Below are 18,222 nucleotides of genomic sequence, written 5' to 3'. Positions count from 1 at the left end.
TCTGCAGAGGTGCTTCAGGAAGATATGAGGTCTGATTTTGGTCCTGGGGCTGAGGAGGCTGAGATTGTTTGTGTTTCAAGCATGCAGCAGATGGAGTTAGGTGGGAATGTTTTGGATTGCCCTGAAAGCTATTCTGAAACTGAGTTTGTAACCCAACCTACTGCATAGCCTGAAGCAAGCCTGGCTCATTTGTATCCTTTTTGCGTAAATGAATTGAGCAATATTGAATCGTTACTCAGAGGCCAGGTGTGTATGCTCACCAGGGGAAAATGCCATAGTGGCTTATTTTTCCCTGCTTTGCACATGCTGGTTGCACACTGTATGATTTGCTTAATTGCCCTTGTGGCACAAGGTTACCCTGTCATCTGAACTCAGCAAGGTGTATGAAAGGCGTGGGTCCCAAACCATCTAAGAATTCATGGCTTGTGGTAGGGTTCTGTATACCTTTCTGGGTTTGGGCAATGTGGCAGCCTACCTGCTGCAAGGATGATTAGGCAATTGCATGGCACATGACCATCACATGTGGGGGTAGGGAAGAAGCCACCATGCCAAGCCTCCCACTACTTGTCTATAGTGGGAAGCAACATGGTGACACACTAGAGGTGGCTCCTGAGTCTGAGATTCTTCACTGCTGCCTTAGAACAGGGGTGTATCAGGGTGCCTGACATATATTCATGACCCCGACTTTGACAATGGGGCAAAGCAGCCACTGTCGGAAAGCATATGCTCCACTCAAGAGCACATCTGAGACATTGTGTTGTCAGGTGACTAGAGCACTCCTTCACACATTGTTCTTCTTGCAGCCAGTTCGCCCAGGTGGCAGTCAGAGAGATCATATGAAGAGGAGCTGTGTTGCTCCCTCACCAAAATCAGTGGCAGCTCTGACTGTCTTGGCAGGGCAATGAGCAATCCTTCCTCAGAAGCAGCATCCTTGCCCCAGCACCAGCCCAGTATTGTGGAAGAGGACCTTGTCTGGTCCAGGAAGTCAGGGTTGTTCTTGCTGTGCAGTTCTCACAGTCGTCATAATTTCAGGTTAAATTGTACTTTCTTTACAGATTAAATTCTATCAGAATTTATCTAGATCTTGAATTGCATTATATATAGGGCAGTGCTAGAATGGTTTGATTGGAACACTGATGACATTCAAATGTAGACATAAATGGCGCACAAAATTAGAGAAGTCTGTAGTGGTGCAGAATGCAAATTCATCCAAGGGATTTCATCCATCTCCACTGATACAAGTAGAGATTACATGCATTGGCCCTATTTATAAAATGTAGTCTTTCTACTGCCAGCTGGTACATTTCCAGCACCACTTGAGCTTCTGGCTAAATAATCTATAACAATCCCTGTTTACAAAGGCTGTTTCTGCACCTTTATCATGTGTTCTCCGTGTATGTGTAAAATCACCAGTGTTTATACATATTCTCCAATCAAATTACACCAAATTATCCCTCCCTCTTCTCTCTCTCTCTCTCTCTCTCTCTCTCTCGCGCGCACACACACACACACACACACACACAGAGAGAGAGAGAGAGAGAGAGAGAGAGAGAGAGAGAGAGAGAATGAAGTGAATACATTGATACTTGTTTTATATCTGAAATTCATTGCTCTTTGGCTGTAGCACTTGAAAACACACTTGAAAAGGAGCACATTTTTTCATATAGACATTTGAATAAATGCTTCTATTGATACTCCGTGCCCTATAGTACTTCTGACACCCTGTGTTTTATAATTTTCATGTTTGCAGCTGGGATTTGCCTTGTAAAGTGGGTGAGTAATTAATGGTATCAAATAAATCTAAATAGGAATGGGTGGTGATGATTTAAATGTGGGGGGGGGGGGATGGACCAGGAACATCTGGCTTATCAGTAATGATGCTGGTTCATTAAATAGGGGAAGTACAATAAAACAAAACATTAGCTGTCTTGAATTGGATGCATCACACCTTCTGGGAGCAAGTGCCAAAATCTCAGTATTTAGTATAAATGTCTGGAATGCTAGCATTGTCTTAGTAAAAAAAATAAAACTCAGTGCAGGAAATTTTGCAGAACACTTTTAAATGAAGGACTGGAGGGTTACTGCTTACCAAAAAATGCAGAGATCATGTAGTCTGCAGCTGATCGCCACAAAACAATACAAGGTTCACATATGATAACTCACCATGGGTGATCAGCTATGGTGGGTTGTTGTGTTATGTGAACCCTGCATGTTTTCTGTAGGGCAACTTACTTTTTATGAACAAGTCACCCTGAGAACCCATGGCATGATTTAGGGTTGTTGAAGCCCATGGTAGCTTGTTGTGCTATCTGAACTAGGCAGAGTGATGCTATCATGCTTGCAATCTTAAAATCAATTTGCTCTTTGCAATTTTGGTTGTGCTTCTGCCGCTATCCTCCCTAATCCTTTCTCTGTGTTCAACCTCCTTTTCCCCTAAAATCTGGGAATATCAAGGTATGACAGCTAGCAGAGGAGGGAGGGGATAAGCAGGAAGAAAGTGAGGAGCACAAAGTGGTTGGAGGAAGGCACATTGCCAGTGGTGCTCTTACTTTGGTGTAAAGGCATTTACTGGTGAGAGCTAATAATGGAGGGAGGCAATAAGCAAGAAGAGGAGCAGGGAACCAGAAGTGGTCTGAGATAATGCTCTTTAAGAGCAGGAGCACTTATTTCTATGTAAAGTGAAACATTAAGAAAGCTCTAAAATGGAGATAACCTTGGCTAGGGCATTGACAAGAAAGTGACATCTGTATGCTTTGGTCTTTTGTTCTTTATAAGCCATCCAGAGACTTTTAGTAATGAGACGGCATAGAAAAACTTAAAATAAATAAATATGCTGGACTAAATATCCAAGAGTGTGTCTTGGCCATTGCACAACAGCAAAATCCTCCCTAGCCCACAACCTGGCAATGAATTTATAGGTCTCTGATATGTTATACCATCTGCTGATTTGATGCCTCAGTAGCTGGCAACCCCAGCAGACCAGCTGCAGAATGTAGGAGACAAGGTAGGTAGGAGTTCTGCTACAAAGGCGCCTGGGATATATCCTGGAGGGGAAATGACAAGGGGAAACAAGCCATGGCCAACAAGACTGTTTGTTGGGAGTATTGTGGGTTGTTTGGTGAACAACTAAGCCATGATGGCATATTAACAGGGTGGCTTAAGCAATGGTGGGCCTCACTGAATGTTTTTCTCACCATACCTTGCTGCATTCTGCCTCTTCCCTGCTGCCATTCATTTGGCTATTTTCCCCTTTGTAACATTGGATTTTGAATGGATTGTTCATCATCATTTCCAGTCTATAGAATCTTTGAGTGTGATGATAGGAAAATTGTAGAGATTGACTTCATTTTTATGTACATATCTTATGGCAATAGCTTTAAATGCATCTTTTTGTTGCTATGTTGTTCCTTTGATTTTGCTATATTTTCAGTTTAACCAAGTCATAGATGGAAATTAAGTTAAGCTAACTGCCAGTTCCAGAATCCAGTTTGATATGCATTTGCACTTGATTATAAGTTTGGTAGGTTTTCAGCGCAGGAGTTTTGTTCGTTCTTTTGCAGATATTCATGAGCCCAAAAGCACACACAGCCCGTAGTTTGCAGGTAGAGTAAATAAATGTTGTTTCTCTACGGCCATCTCATTAGAGAAGGTAACTACCAAGCATTAGTTGCATATATGTAGCTACTTGCCTGGCCAAAATGTTTCTAAGATCCAATAGAGGAGAGTGTGTACATAAGGAATGGGCAACATACAATCCAAGGTGTGCATAGCCATTTTGTGACCCCCACTCCTGTGCTCTCCACTATTCCCACCATTGCCAAATTTGTTCCTATCCCAAAAAGTGGCAATTTTGATTGAAAAAAGACACTTAGAGAACAAGCACTTTTCTAGGAGCATGGTTATGCCTCTGGACAAAGTCCAGAGGCATAACCATAATCCTTTGTCCAGAGGCATAATCCTGGTTTGTCCACCCAGGAGGACAAACAAGACTCACAGTCCTGGCACACTTTGTTTTGTGACAAAATCTTGGAGTATTGGAACAGTAATTTTGGTAGCAAATATAAGAAAGGGTGGGGGAAGGGTGCAGCCTCTGATGAATTCCTGGGAAGGCAATGGAGCCCCCTGCTCCCTGGAAATTGCCAGTCATTGTTCTGCAGCAAAGTTTTTTGTGCAATGGCATGTCCTACAATTGCTTATTCTGCTGTGCCAACTTCTCATGATACCAATGATACCATTGAAATCCTGGCCTAGCAGCATCACACTATACTGTTGTCTTGTCCAGTGGGGGGAGTCAGCATGTGTTGGACTGGGAATCAGGAGACATAGGCTCAAATCCTCACTTGCCCAGGAAGCTCACTGGGTGACCTTGGCCCTGCCCCATAACTCTTGTAGCTTAACTTCCTTCCCAGGACTGTTTAGAGGATAAAATGCAAGAGAAGAGGTTCATGTGCACTGCTTTGAGTTCCTTGGAGGAGAAGGCAGGATATAAATATGGCACACAGAACTATTAGTGCTCTCAGCATACAATGTCACAGAAATAACACAGATCCTGGTTTCGTAGTTGATGGATCACTGCTTCCAGGTCAGCTGGATTTAAGCTATGCATTTTTCCTCCCCGAGGCCCATCTCCATTCATTTGCATCAATGAGAAACTGTCCCTAAAGACGGACACAGCATGCAGACCCAGTCAAGAGGACAGTGTGTCTTGATCCTCTAAATCAGGTAATCTCGGCACAATGAGGAAAGACTCATATATCACACAGTACTGTACATCACATGGGCAGAGCCTCTGGATTTGTTGATTTGCATCAGGATTGACTGCCAAGAAGAAAGTGCTACTACCTCAACAAATAGTAGCAACAAAGCAAATTCCGAGGCAAGTCAATACAGCTCTATTCAAGAGTAATATTTTCACCTTCTCTACCTTCTTTCCCCAAAATTAACTGGTCTGCAAAATTGTGCTGATTGTTTGCAACAGATTTCCTCCCCCTCCATGCTGACATTTAAGACGAAAAGGGGCTGTAGTAAAATAATAGAAAACAACTACGTTCCAAAACAGTTTTTAGCACATTACTCTCAATGGTGCTTTGTGCTTGCTTGAAAAGCATTCTTAAAAATAACTGCTGTCCCAACCAGTGGTGGTGACACTGTGAGAGTTTACAGCTGAGTCACAGCAGTTACCAGAAATGGCTATTTCCATCTCTGGTAGTGGAGGCCAGCTGGCAAAGCTCAGGCAAAGCCAGGCTGAAATGTTCTTTTACATTGCTTCACATTCATTCTCTGTTTCAGTCTTTTCACAATACTCTGTTCTGAATCTCAAATGCTCTAGGGGTAATACTGATTTACACAAGACTGTCCAATCTTAAAACATATGAGTCATGGATTAAACATTCCCCTTGCCCCCTAGAAAGAAGAATGTAAACTATAAATGTATAATTATCACTCTTTGACTATTATTTCTGAAGTGCTGTTTTTTCCCTCTTCAAATATGTTTAAGTTATAAAGAGTATAATCATATCCTCAAGCTTTTCTCAAATATACTGAGGACTAGGTGCTTTGCTTCATGTAGTTAATAACAATTTTAAGGATTGCCCTAGATCTCTTCCCTCACCTGACCAGAACTTGAGATGGTAATGTCTTAAGGAAAGAAGGCGGATTATTTTTGCTATTACCAAAGGCATTAGTTGATTCCTTCTTGGCTCAAGATCCAAGATATGGAACATGACTGAGTGATCCTCATTACATCATTCCACAGAACAGGGCTAGGATTCAGAACATTTAAGAGATCAGGGGTTGCAATCAAACTGCCCAGACTAGGCAGTTTTTACCTTCTGTCACTACCTTTAGTTTTGAGAGGGGGGGGGGGGGGGGGGGGAGGGAGAGAGAGGGGCGGGGGGGCGAGAGAGAGAGAGAGAGAGAGAGTTAGTTAGTTTAATAATGCCATTAAGGGTGAATTTGTGTAATTAGGCAGAGGAGAATAAAAGAAAAGATTAACTTTCTGAAAGCTAAAGAAGGTTGTACTATTGCATTGCCAATCACTATGCATGAGTAGGAAATCAGAGCAATGAAGAAAGCAGACAGGAAGAAAAGTGATGTGTTCAAAACAGTGCTGCAGGAGAGGTTTGTGAATACATTGGATTGACAAAAGGCAAACTAGATCGCATCAAACCAGAACTTGCCCTGAAAGCAAAAACTGACAGAACTGAGGCTGCCATACTTTGGGCCCACCCATGAGAAGGAAAGATTCATTGAAGAAGACAATAATGCTAGGGAAAGTCAAAGGAAGAAGACAGGGAAAATCATGTATGAGAAAGGTCAATCCTGTAAAGGAAGCAACAGCCTTAAGTTTACAGTTGCTGAGCAGGGCTGGGAAGGAAAGGACATTTTGGAGGACATTCATTCATAGGGTTGCCATAAGTTGAAGATGACTTGACAGCATATAACAATAATAAAAGGACAGGTGAATATTATATTTTAAAGAGAGAATTTGATGAAAATGTCCTAAAACTTAATTGCCATGATGACACTTGAATTAGAACTTAACAAATTTAAAGAAACTGAGAAAGAGATTGCTAAAATTTTACCCAAAATGTTTAAAATAAAACTAGTGTAAATGCAAATAAAGTGAATTATACACCTATTTGATATAGTGCTCCATCTTTTCCCTTTCCAGGTGTTTATGGACAATTGCAAACTTTCTGTTCTCCACATTATACTGACAATCAGACAAATATACAACATGTTGGAACTTGTAATATGGTCCCTCCTTTTGAAGACTGCCTTGTTCCTACATCTATGGGTCAGACAGGTTTTGATGTTTTCCACAGAGCATTTTCAGCTCATTCTGGGATTACAGGTAAAACATATATTATGATCTTGCTATTTAAAGACACATTCCATAGCTTTGTGAGTTCTTTCTGGAATATTAAATGCATACAAATAGTATGTTGATTTCCTCCACCCCATTTAAGACTTATTCCATAATTAGATTTACAGCAGTTCTGCTATAGAACACTGCCTACTGTCCATCAAACCTCATTCCATGGTTATCATAAGAGACATTAGGGCTTTTTCATTTAAAAAGCATGCATAGAATTGCATCCTTAGTCTCTTATTGGGAAGGTTCGAGGTCACTTCACATATTACCACACCTTGCAGGATATTGGTTGAATTCTATGTAAAGACTGTATCATATAAGTTACATGTAAATCACAGCATGCACATGCACTGAGAGCAACTGTTGTGATTTTTATTTATAAATAATTATTGTATAGAAATTTGGTCACCTGTGGAGAGGCCATCAGTATGCTAGCAGCCTTGCCAGTTTTTTTTTAATTAGCTTGCATAAGTAGCTGCACGCATTTCTTTATTTTAAAATAGAGGAGATAAGAACTCCTCTCTGTTCCTTCATCACATAATAACTACATTCTTATGTATACAGAGAAGTAGTAGCCTCTGTCCTCTAATCTTGTCTTGATTAGGCATCAAGTAGACTAAGGATAAAGCTGGACAAAAGACACTAATCTCTCCACAACAGTTCAACATTTCTTGAGCTGAGCATCTGTGCCCTAGGACTGTTTCCTACATGCACATACAACACTTGCTTGCTGAACATATGTCATGATGTATATACATACAGGGTTCTGTATAGGCTGAAGTGCCTGATCCTGCCTAATCTTGGATGCTTGGCTTTGGCCTGGTTGAAATCTGGATGGGTGACTTAAAATGTTGTGAACCACCCAGAGAGCTTTGGCTACAGACAGTATAAAAATGTATTGTAATAATAATATGTGTGAACAGGCAAATGCATTATATTTGAACCTGGCCTGAAGTTTGTTCAGGTATTATGCATGGTGCTTAAATCGGGTGGGCAGCATGTGCACATTCAGGCATTCAAAACAATTACAGGCATTACCTAGTTATAACCTTTGCAACAACCCTATAATGTAAGTTTGAAGAGGAGTCTTCAAAAAGTTCCTGCACTTTTATATTTTATAAATATATTTTATATATTTTTTGCTGATGGCATTAAAAAGTTGGTATGATGCTGGGAAAAATGCATTGCAAAGGAAGGTGTCTATGTAGGAAAGTGATATAATTTGTTTTTGAAATTCTTAATAGAGTTTAAAAAGTGCAGAAACTTTTTGAAGAACCCTAATATTATACAGATAGAAGATTGAGGCTGAAACAGGTGACCTGAAAAAGGCTACCTAGTGAGTTCATGACAGGGGTGAGATTCATACCAGGGACTTGCTTTCTCTTGCATTTGAATTTTTAACATCTTATGTTCCTTCCTTCCGTCCTTCCTTCTCAGACGTGATTAAATTGGTAAATTTTGGTGAGTTCTTATAAAAAGCATATTGAAATTAAATTCTTACCCATCTCCACCAGTCCAATCCAATAGGTACAAGGAGGTACATCCCAGTAACAGGGATGTGTGAGGAATCCATTTTGGGAATGGAGATCCATTGGATTCCCTAGACTTAGCTCCACAGACTCGGGCTGTGAGCAGGCTTCCTAGAGAGTGTCCCAAGTGTTCACATGGTGCCTAGCAGGAACCAGGCCCCACACCATCCCTGCACAAGTGGCATCCCTTTTCTGCATCATATGCAGGCCTTTGTGCTGTGCATGAGGTGGAAAAAGGTTGTTGGTGGTACAGCTTTTCTTCTGTGGCCCTTTGTAGGCTTCCTGTTAGCTTGTCTCACTTTCTAAGACAGGCAAGGACAGACTTCCACAGAGCTTCATCACAACCCTACCTGTCAAAGATGAGGCTGTCAGAAAAAAGAGGTGTCACCCTAATTCTGTACTAATTTGATTGAACACATAAAATTTCAAACCCTGACTCTTACAACTAAACACTCAAAGCCCTGGTCAGCTTCAGTTTCTCTTACATTCAGATGTGTTAAATCTCAAGCTCTAGCCACCCCCAGCTTGAAGACATATGCACATTTTGGTGAATAGTTGTTAAAAGTTAACTAAACTAAAAATGCTCACACCCCCCCCCCACTTCCTGGATCACCATTCTTTCTCTTAGCCACTACGTTGCACCAGATCTTACATGCAAAGTATCCCTACCTGCTGCAGTCTGGACATGATGGGCATGTGTGCCTTAACTGCCCCATACCATTTACAAATATGGCATTTCTATTTTAGCTGCAAAGTGATAAGCTATTGCAGCAGATGTCACACATTTGATGAATAATGCCTGGTATTCTTAAGGTATTCTTGCAGATGCCTAGAAGGCAGGGTCAGAAAATTATTACGTTTACCATTTACTAAAGTGAATTGAGCAGAAAAGCAACAGGTTCAAAAAGGGTTAGCATCCTTTCCAAACCTCATAGTAATTGCCTGAGTTTTTTTGGGGGGGAGGTGGGGTAGAATGGAGAAACAGAGTAATAGTGCTTCATCTATTCCTTGCCTCGACATCTCTTCCCCAAATTGCCTCCAAACCTGTTTTTTTCTCCTCTGCAGTGTTCTCAAGGTTTAGTTAAAGCACTTACGCCACTCTTTACCAAAGAACTTCCCAGACTAGCTTACAAATATCAGTAGTAAAACAATCCTTGCCTCAGTCTTACAGTCTAAAAGACATGTCAAACATAGGAAAAGAGATGGCAGGGCATGGGGAAGCAAGCTCAGATACCAGTTCTTAATGTTCAGGTTGATGGACTGAAGGCTGCTGGCTAGATGACAGCTGGGGAGACCCAGAGGAGCTGGTCACTAAAGAAAGGTAAATAAATGGTCCTGCTTTTCCTCTCTTTCTCTAGAAATGCATGTGAGGATTCTCCCTTCAGATAAACTTGAGAAATCCCATGTTTGCATAATTACATAGTTATGTTCTGACTTCTATGTAGCACACCCCAAATTCATCAGTCAGATTGATGCCCCAATGTCTTCCTTTTTTTCCAGTTTATGACCTTCCATCTGGCTCCACAGGTATCTTTGGTGATGCATTGCGCAGCGGAACTGATGACTCAAGCTATCTTCAGATAAATGCTGTGGATCGTTGCCCTAGTCAGCTTTCATCAGTTTATACTGAAGGCTGAGGAGAAGCTACAATCCAGCATTTACTTCCAATCAGAATTTGTTTATTAGTAATTTCCATCAGTCAGCATAAGTGCTAAAGATCTCACTGGAGAAATGAAGAAAACACCACCAGAAAGCACTCAGCTCCACAGATGCAGCTAATACAGTTGGTAGGGAAAGGTGCTGGTTAAAACTTACTTGCCAAAGTGTGATCACTTGCTTTGTTTAATTCAGCCTTTTCTGTGGCAAAACTCAAAGGGATTTTTTTTTAAACTACTGTTTGTTAATTTTTAAAATGAATTGTTGGGATGTTCAGAACTGTCTTTGAAAACCTTTTTGGGAATCCGTAAAAATTAAGAGCAACTAATACCCTTTTGGAAAAAGCAGAGTTTCTTGCATAATGAGCCTGTCTTACGGTGCTTTGGAATCTAAGCACACAATCTCATGGGAAAGAGGGTTAAAGGGAAATTTGTTTTTGAGACATGCTGTGGCACCAGCTGGTGGTGGTAATAGCACTGTTCCAGCCTTTTTTTGTTTTGTTGTTTTGGTATCAAGGAACATTGATTCTGGATCTGTTAATACTCTTTTTATCAACATAGTATTAACAGCATTAGCTTAAGGAGATGCATTTGGTTGTGCTTTCTTAGCAGCACTCCACTGGAGAGAATTCATTCCTCTAGACATTAAATAATTCTTTATAATTTAATATTTATTTTTTTTTAGTTTGCAAATATTTCAAGCCATTTCCAGCAAATTTCACTAACACTTCATGCTCATCCACAAAAGACAAGAGTCTATTCACCACTGTTGAATTCTACATGTAAATGTTAGGGCCAAAGTGCATGTAATGTAGGAGATCCAGTCATTAGCCTTAAAATAAGTACAGAGGTAGAGGTAATTTCAGTCAGTGCTGCAGTACTGTGGGATGACAGCTATGTTTTCCTTCATAATTTTGCTTCTCTACCAGCTGCTATTAGCCATGTAGGGTAAAATAAGGTGCAGTTAAGCTGCCCATCTTATTCCCAGGGAGAATATGGAGGATTTTAATTAAAGAAATGGTGAAGGAGGAAAGGGTTAACTCCCCTTCTCCCAGCACCACAGGGCTGATCCAAATTGTTCCCCTTCCATTTGATTTCAGATCTCCTGGGTGGCATGTAATTAGTCCCAATGGCACTGCTTCTGAAAGACAACACCTTCTTGGCTTTGTCCTTCATATTCTATAGGACCTCTCCAGAAAGAGCTTTTATTCCATATGTTAGTATTTAACATACCATGTTTAAATGGTATTGAAATCATTCTTAAATATGCACAATTTCCCCCTCTTTTTGTTTCCTTTTTTCCCTTTTCTTGCTGAAAAGCCTGGCATGCCAGGTTTTTAATCTATCCCAAAAGCAATTGTTTTGCTGATACTCTTTGTTGTATAGTTAGAAGCATGTGTGGGTAGTGGAGAAATGGATTTTCATGGTCAAGATATGGTCTTTGTCATGGTTACACCATTGTATAATTAAAATGGCAGCTTTCTTTATGTATTTGTAGGCCATTTATTTATACTATGGCCAAAACATTTTAGCAATTTCTAAATGTGCATGTTTCTTGTTAATAGCATGTTGCTGCAGAGGAAGAAAACCTGAAGATGTCAAGAGCCAAAGGAATTATTGTACTCAAAATTTAGTGAGGTTAGGCAGAAGAGCTTTCAGGATCATGGATCAGGCCTCCAATACCCTAAATCATTATTTGGTAGAACTCATACTTTTTGTGTGAATTTATAGGTATGCTGCAGCCATGGTTCAAAAGGATAATCTGCTTTTATGAAAGATAAGCAGAGGCAGCTCAGTTTGTGTTCAGATCCCCTTGCTAAATCCAATCCTGAATGTACTTTCTCTTCCCCTGTAGGTCATATATACAAAGGGAACCCATAAAAACAGATTAGTGTGAACAATGCCAATCAGGTTTTTTTTTATGGGGAGGGGGGGAATGGAGGAGGCATTTAGGTTGCACTTCTTTATGACCAGTTCTGTCAAATTTGGTTATCTATAGGGTTGGGATAATCTGTCAATTTTGGTTTTGCTTGGTTTCTCATTTTCTCAACCATATGTTTATTTTGACCTATTCCAGCATCAGTTTAAGTTCAGCAAAACAATAAATGTGTATGGAAATTTGTATACATACTCATACACATTTCTTCTAATATAGGCATTTTATATGCACTTTTCCTAACATGAAGATTTTTGCATCCTTAAATAATGTGCTGTGTGCATACTTTCCCCAATATACACATTTTTGTGCACAGTTTTCATTCATATACGCATGATATCTGCATTGTAGTTGTAAGACATCATATGGATACGTGCAGATTTCATGTGCAAATGCAATCTTGTTTTTGAATAGGCTGGGGAAGCATGTATTCGGTATGTTCACATACAAATTCTAACTGAACAAATTTCTTATCCATCCCTAGTTCTCAGCCACCTCTGTGGTGGAAGTAGGTGGAAGCAGATCCTTACCCTGTTTGATTTTGCACAGGTGAAGGTCTTTGAATTTGGCATACAGTCTACTCAGGAGTAAGCCTCACTGACCAGTGGGACTTACCCCTATAAGGCTGCAGCAGCCATATACCTGCTTCTTCTCTAAAGAGTTCAATGCAAGTTACATATGGTCTCCTTTGTCCTAAACCTGCTTAACTTCAGCAGCAGAATTCTGCTGCTGGTTTCTGGATATTGTTACGATACTGAAATAATCCCCTTTTATTTTATTGTTTTATTTTAATGTAATGTTTGCTTTACTCAGTTTAGTTTCTTGAAAAGTTCATTATACATTACTGAATCCTTGGATGTCCTAGTTATAGAGGACACTGTTGTAGTGCAAAAATGGTGCTTCATTTTTTGGATTGCTGGGTAATTCTTCCCACTGAAAGGGATTCAGTATAAACTATTTTAATGTAAGGATACAGCTGGTAAAATGACAATATGTTGATACATGGATTCATTTGCAGTTTTCATTTTTCTCAGAACTGAGCTACTGCAACAGTGCAAGTGGGATGCCTCTGATGTTGCTTAAGAAGCCAACCCCTGTTGTATTTGCATGGCCCCAAGATTGCTTTCTCATGTACAAGAGTGAACATATCCTCACAAATATCAGAGAACCCTGCCTTCTACACAGTCATTACTTAGAAGCTCTACCATACCTGGGTAAAAATAAAAACACTACCAGTTTTGGTTGTTCCGATTCTTCCCACCCTTTATACCATTGATGGATCAGTTGTGGCCCTACAAAGTGTTGACACACAATTTCCATCAGTCCTGACCAGCAAAGCCAGTGGTGAGGGACGATGGGAGTGATGGGTCAAAATAATGAACATAAGTTGCCATCAATGCTCCATGCTGTTACATGAGAATAAAGGCTCCTTGGCAGATTGAAAAAAAAAAAAAAATCTCTCCCAGGCTGGCTAGACAGGCAGGCAATGAGACTGTCCATCTTCATCCTTTGCTACTCTCAGAAAAATATATATGTATATTCTCGGGGAAATGTACACTGGAGTTCACATGTACCTTCAACTAGAAAAATATATCAGAAGTCAACTATCCTAGTTTACTAGTATCATTTGCAGAGGCTTTGTAATGGTAATAGTACTGTCATATCCTACCATTATCATAGGATTTTTTAAAAAATCGCTTATTGCCCATGTTGTGTATGTTTGTATGTGCCATTTTATAGCAGCATTTAAAAAAAATACAAAAAAACAGCACTTTCATGTGTGAATTTTTAATGGAACAGATAAATCAAAGAAATTAGTTTGAAAGTTAACAGAGTGGTGTGTTTTTTTTGTAATGTTTGTGCAACGTTGCTCATGCAAAGCACTTTGGGGGGAAGGGAGGGGTTGTGGAAATGTATTTTCTATAAACCTTTTCTTGTACATATTTATATATGCTCCTTATATAGATTTGAATTCCTTATACCATATTGTATATCTGGCTGATTTTACTTTAGTTGGCATATCTTTGTTGCATATTGTATGACTTCAAAAAATTAGTGTCTTTTTCTATTAATATGTATAGTTTTGTGATCGGTTATAATTACATTTCATATAATCATAAGTTATTTTTGTGTTGTTTCATGAAGTCCATTTTTAATATGAAAGGTGAAATGAAGGGTTTGTGCGTATGCTAAAGAAAATAAAGTGAAACTGGAAATTTGTAACACACCAACTTGCCTGGAAAACCTTGATTCAAGTTCTTATCTAAAAATAAGAATTCTCCGACCATTTAATGCCATCAGAAGGACCTGTAGTAGTTGAGCTGAGTACTTAAAATAATGAGAAGCATATCAGAAGAAGGTGAGAATGAAATCTGAGGCTTCTTTGGAAAAGTGTCCTCACTTTGAATCAATGTTTAATACTAAGACTGGATTAAGATAACATGTGGGAGTCAGATACACAAAGGAAGGGAGCAAGAGAAAAGGGAGATATGTTTTGCCAGAACAAAGTGGCAAGCTCTAAATGGGCATTTAAATCCAGTTCAAGTCAGGCTGATCTCTTGCTGGTATTCCTGCACTAAATAATAATTGGTGGCTTTTCTTTCTTTCGCTGAAGGATGGGGCTGGCACAATGTCTTTCCTCCGTGCTTTGCAGTCCCAAGGCAACAGGCAGTTGAGAGAGCCAACAGTTCTTTCTGCTAGGGAGGTGGAGACCTGAGTTCCCTGCAGCTTCTCCTTCTCTGGCTGATGGATGGGCTGTATGGTTTTATCTCTTGCTTTGCCATCAGTCCCTGCTTCTCAGTGGCTGGAGATCCCCTGGCAGATAGCAGAGGCCAGAGTGCTCCTCCCTTTAGCTTTCCAATCCCAGGACACATATTCCATATGATGCATTGCATTTTTGTTAATTATTAACACCCCCACAGTGATAAATTCTATGCCATGAGATAAAGGCATACTAAAGAGGCATACAAAATAGATCACGATAAAAAAATGAAAGAGTGAAACATACTTCTCATGTTTAGTGTAAGAAAAAGAAGCAGACTTCATACAAGTCCTTTACCCTGACAGTGTCTTCGCTCACTGGAAGAACATAGTATTCTGACAATTGCTTGTTCTATTCTGAGCTCAGGTTTTAAATGAGGATAGGCAACTTCAGAGCACCTGGGGTCAGTTTCTAACCCACAGAACCTATCAAGTACCCCTCACACAGTAATCACAGCTGAATTGCCACTAAACTTTGGCAGCAATTTAGAAGCAGCAAAAAAAAGCTGTATTTTCAGTTTAAGCAAGGCATGAAGAGACCGCATGCTGTTTAATGCAAAATTTAATGCAAAGCTGTGTTCCCAGAGGATAGGGGGGAGGCCAGGGTGGCATTAAAACTAGTCACAGGATCTCCACAAGACTTGTTTGAAAGTGAAAATGTAACAGCAAAACACAATAAATAAAATCCACAAAAAACTTATAAAACAAGCAACCATATCCATATGAAGATTCATACCATATCAACCACAGGCATGTAAGCCAAAAAACCACAGACTAATCTTCACAGGGCTAAAGTCAACCTTGCCCTGAAACGATTACAAAATTGCTAAGTCTTGTCCAAATATAGTTAATGTCAGATTTCCCACTGAATTCCATGAAGGCAAAAATGTCTGTTTCCCTACTACTTGTGTAGTGCTACCTTCAGTCCAGCCTTCTCCCTCCTCGTTCTTAATGGATCTCCTCCCAATACCTTCCATTCAATCCAAATGTTTTTATTATAAAGTCAGTTATGAAAACCATTGTACTGCATCTTGCCATGCCATTTATAGATTTGCAGTCAAAGTAAATTTACCAGGCTACCAGCAGTATTAATGATTCACAAAGGAGATGGGCTCATTTAGTGAATTTAGTGAATTGTAACAAAGAACTTCTGCATTACTTGTTAAAACTCCCAGCCTACCTTTGGAGTAACTACTAAATGCTGACCTCATTCATGCAAGGCTGCAATTGTGTACGTATGGTGCAGAGGGAAAGCCAATTCCACTCCAAGTATACCCCTGCAAGCCAAAGGAAAACACTTTTTTTTTTAATCCTTCCCCACTTTTGTCTTTTTATCCATTTTTATCTGAAATTTAATATAATGATGAAAGCAAGTTAAAAATAACACAAGTGAAAGGAGTGAAAACACAATGATTCAAACTTATGCCTGTGGCATAACTGTAATGCCAAACCCATGCAAATATAGGGTTATAGAAGAATGTATATCTCTTAAATACTGGGAGCACTAGGTATTTTTAAACTAGTCTTCCCAAACTGAGTGCCTTCCAGATATCAGACTATAACTCCTGGGAATCTTGACCATACCAGCTGGGAGATGCCTGTAGACCAATGCATCTGAAGGGCACCAAGTTGAGAAAAGCTGCTTTAAATCCTTGGAAACTTTGCCTAGGTAAATATGGCTGAAGAAGCAGAGCATTTGGCCAGCACTTCAATAATTTGATGTAAATATGGATGAGCTGCGATTTTGCCAGCTAGTACGCTATCTCTATTCATTTCAGTGGAAGCTCCAGTCAATACGTGCTTCCCTTAGTTCTCAGGATTCTGCGGGTGGGGCAGAATGGTGACTATTAAACCAATTCAAATATGTATTACAGAAACTTTCTTCATAATACAATGTGTTCTATAGCAAATGCATGAAAAAGAAGTGCTTCTCAAATGTTTTCCTTCTTCCAACAAAGATCTGTTCACCCCCTTTCCCACTCCTCAAACTTGAGGGAAAATCCTGGCAAGTGAAGGCCTTGCTCTGAACACTGGCCTCAGTTCCACAGCCTTACCTCATCCATCAGGCATCTAATGAAGGCAGCATTATTGCATACTAAGTTCCAATCAATTATCTAGAATGGAGGGAGGGTAAAAAGAACAACAAAGAACACCTGACAAAGTAAAATGTTAATAATTCACCCAGATATCTTGGGTAAAATAAACTATCAAGACTCTGTGAGAGAGATCCTACCAAATTTATTTTTTTTTAGAAAGTGTCCCCCCCCCCCTTATTTTTTGCAGCTCCACAAAACTCCCTATAAAGGGCATCAAACAAGGGTAAAAGGGTGTCACTGCTCTGATCATGGTCTATTCCTAATAAACATATCAGATCCCTGTTGATAAGCATTTGCTGTGTAGAAGGTCAGCAAGCGCCTTGCTCCACTGGGCGCACTTGTGGCTTCCAACAATTAATTATGACAATTGTAAGCAGGAATTCCAGGCATGCTGCTTTGTATGGTGACTCAAGTTAACTAGCTGTGGACCCAAGACAAAAGTGGAGTGGGGGGAGTAAAATAGCTTGGAAAAGAAATGATGCAATAAAACACCCCCTCAAAAGGTCACATTCTTTGTGCGAGCCTCAGCATAATTTTAGAAGGTTGTGAGATGCCAGGCATGCCAAGCTAGCACATTCCCGAGGGCCCTTGGCAAGGCATGCTCAACAGGCCCCCTCCCTCACTCAGGCTACCTTCTCACAAGCATTGTTATGAGATGCTGTCACTCACTGTCTTTCCCCTCACTGCTACTGCTTCCTTGCCCAACAAGCAGAGAGCCAGTGGCAAGAAGACTGTGGCATCTGCTGCTGCTATCACCACCACATGGGTCTGGGCTGGAGCAGAAGCAGGGGGACAAGCGGATTGCAACAGAGATGAAGAGAAGCAACCCCAGGGGCTGGTCTCTGGGAGCCTGCCAGACTAAGCGCCTGAGCACGCAGACCCTGCCTTAGATGCTGGTGTAAAAAACGTGGTAAAGGGGGACTTCTGTTCCTGGCAAGCTGGGCCAAGTGGTTCAGCAAGTGGAGGGCCCTGGGCAAGGCACTCTCAGTGGGCCTTCCCCATCCATGGCTCTGCCTTCTTTGTCAGCAGCTGCACTTGCTGTGCCTCCTCTGTCTCATCACTGCTACCACTAGGTTCCTTAAGTGCTAGAGGGCAAGCAGGAACGGCCATGTCCTGATTCTCTTTCTCACTGCTGTCAATGGCTGGGCCACAGCAAGAGGCAGGTGCACAGGCAGGTTGCCATGGGCTGCAAGGGGACCCTGTCAATAGGCCCATGCTGGGCTGTGGGCCTGAGATACCCAACCATGCCTACCCAGGACACCAGCACTGAGGATGGAAAAGGGTGGTGTGTTTGATGATCCAATTAATGAATTGGCTCTTCACATAAACCAGTTAAACTGCACTTATTTCTATGCTAAATTTTGTACAT

General features: G+C 40.6%; 1 protein-coding gene across 7 annotated transcripts in view; it reads left to right on the top strand.

The window, feature by feature from the left end:
- GLIS3 (GLIS family zinc finger 3) overlaps nucleotides 1-14,224 on the top strand; it is a 182,389-nt gene extending 168,165 nt beyond the window's left edge. For 6 of the 7 annotated variants that reach the window (XM_044445891.1, XM_044445886.1, XM_044445884.1 and 3 more), the window contains 2 exons: nucleotides 6,674-6,856; nucleotides 9,907-14,224. In XM_044445891.1, the coding sequence (XP_044301826.1) occupies nucleotides 6,674-6,856; nucleotides 9,907-10,043 (320 nt within the window). In that variant the 3' untranslated portion in view covers nucleotides 10,044-14,224. The remainder of the gene's footprint in view (nucleotides 1-6,673; nucleotides 6,857-9,906) is intronic. The other variant, XR_006416243.1, reaches the window with a different exon arrangement.
- Nucleotides 14,225-18,222: the final 3,998 nt, after the last annotated feature.

Source organism: Varanus komodoensis, unplaced genomic scaffold (assembly GCF_004798865.1).
Source record: "Varanus komodoensis strain SLA01 unplaced genomic scaffold, ASM479886v1 scaffold5, whole genome shotgun sequence".
Taxonomy (NCBI): domain Eukaryota; kingdom Metazoa; phylum Chordata; class Lepidosauria; order Squamata; family Varanidae; genus Varanus; species Varanus komodoensis.
This window is presented reverse-complemented; position numbering and strand designations above follow the sequence as displayed.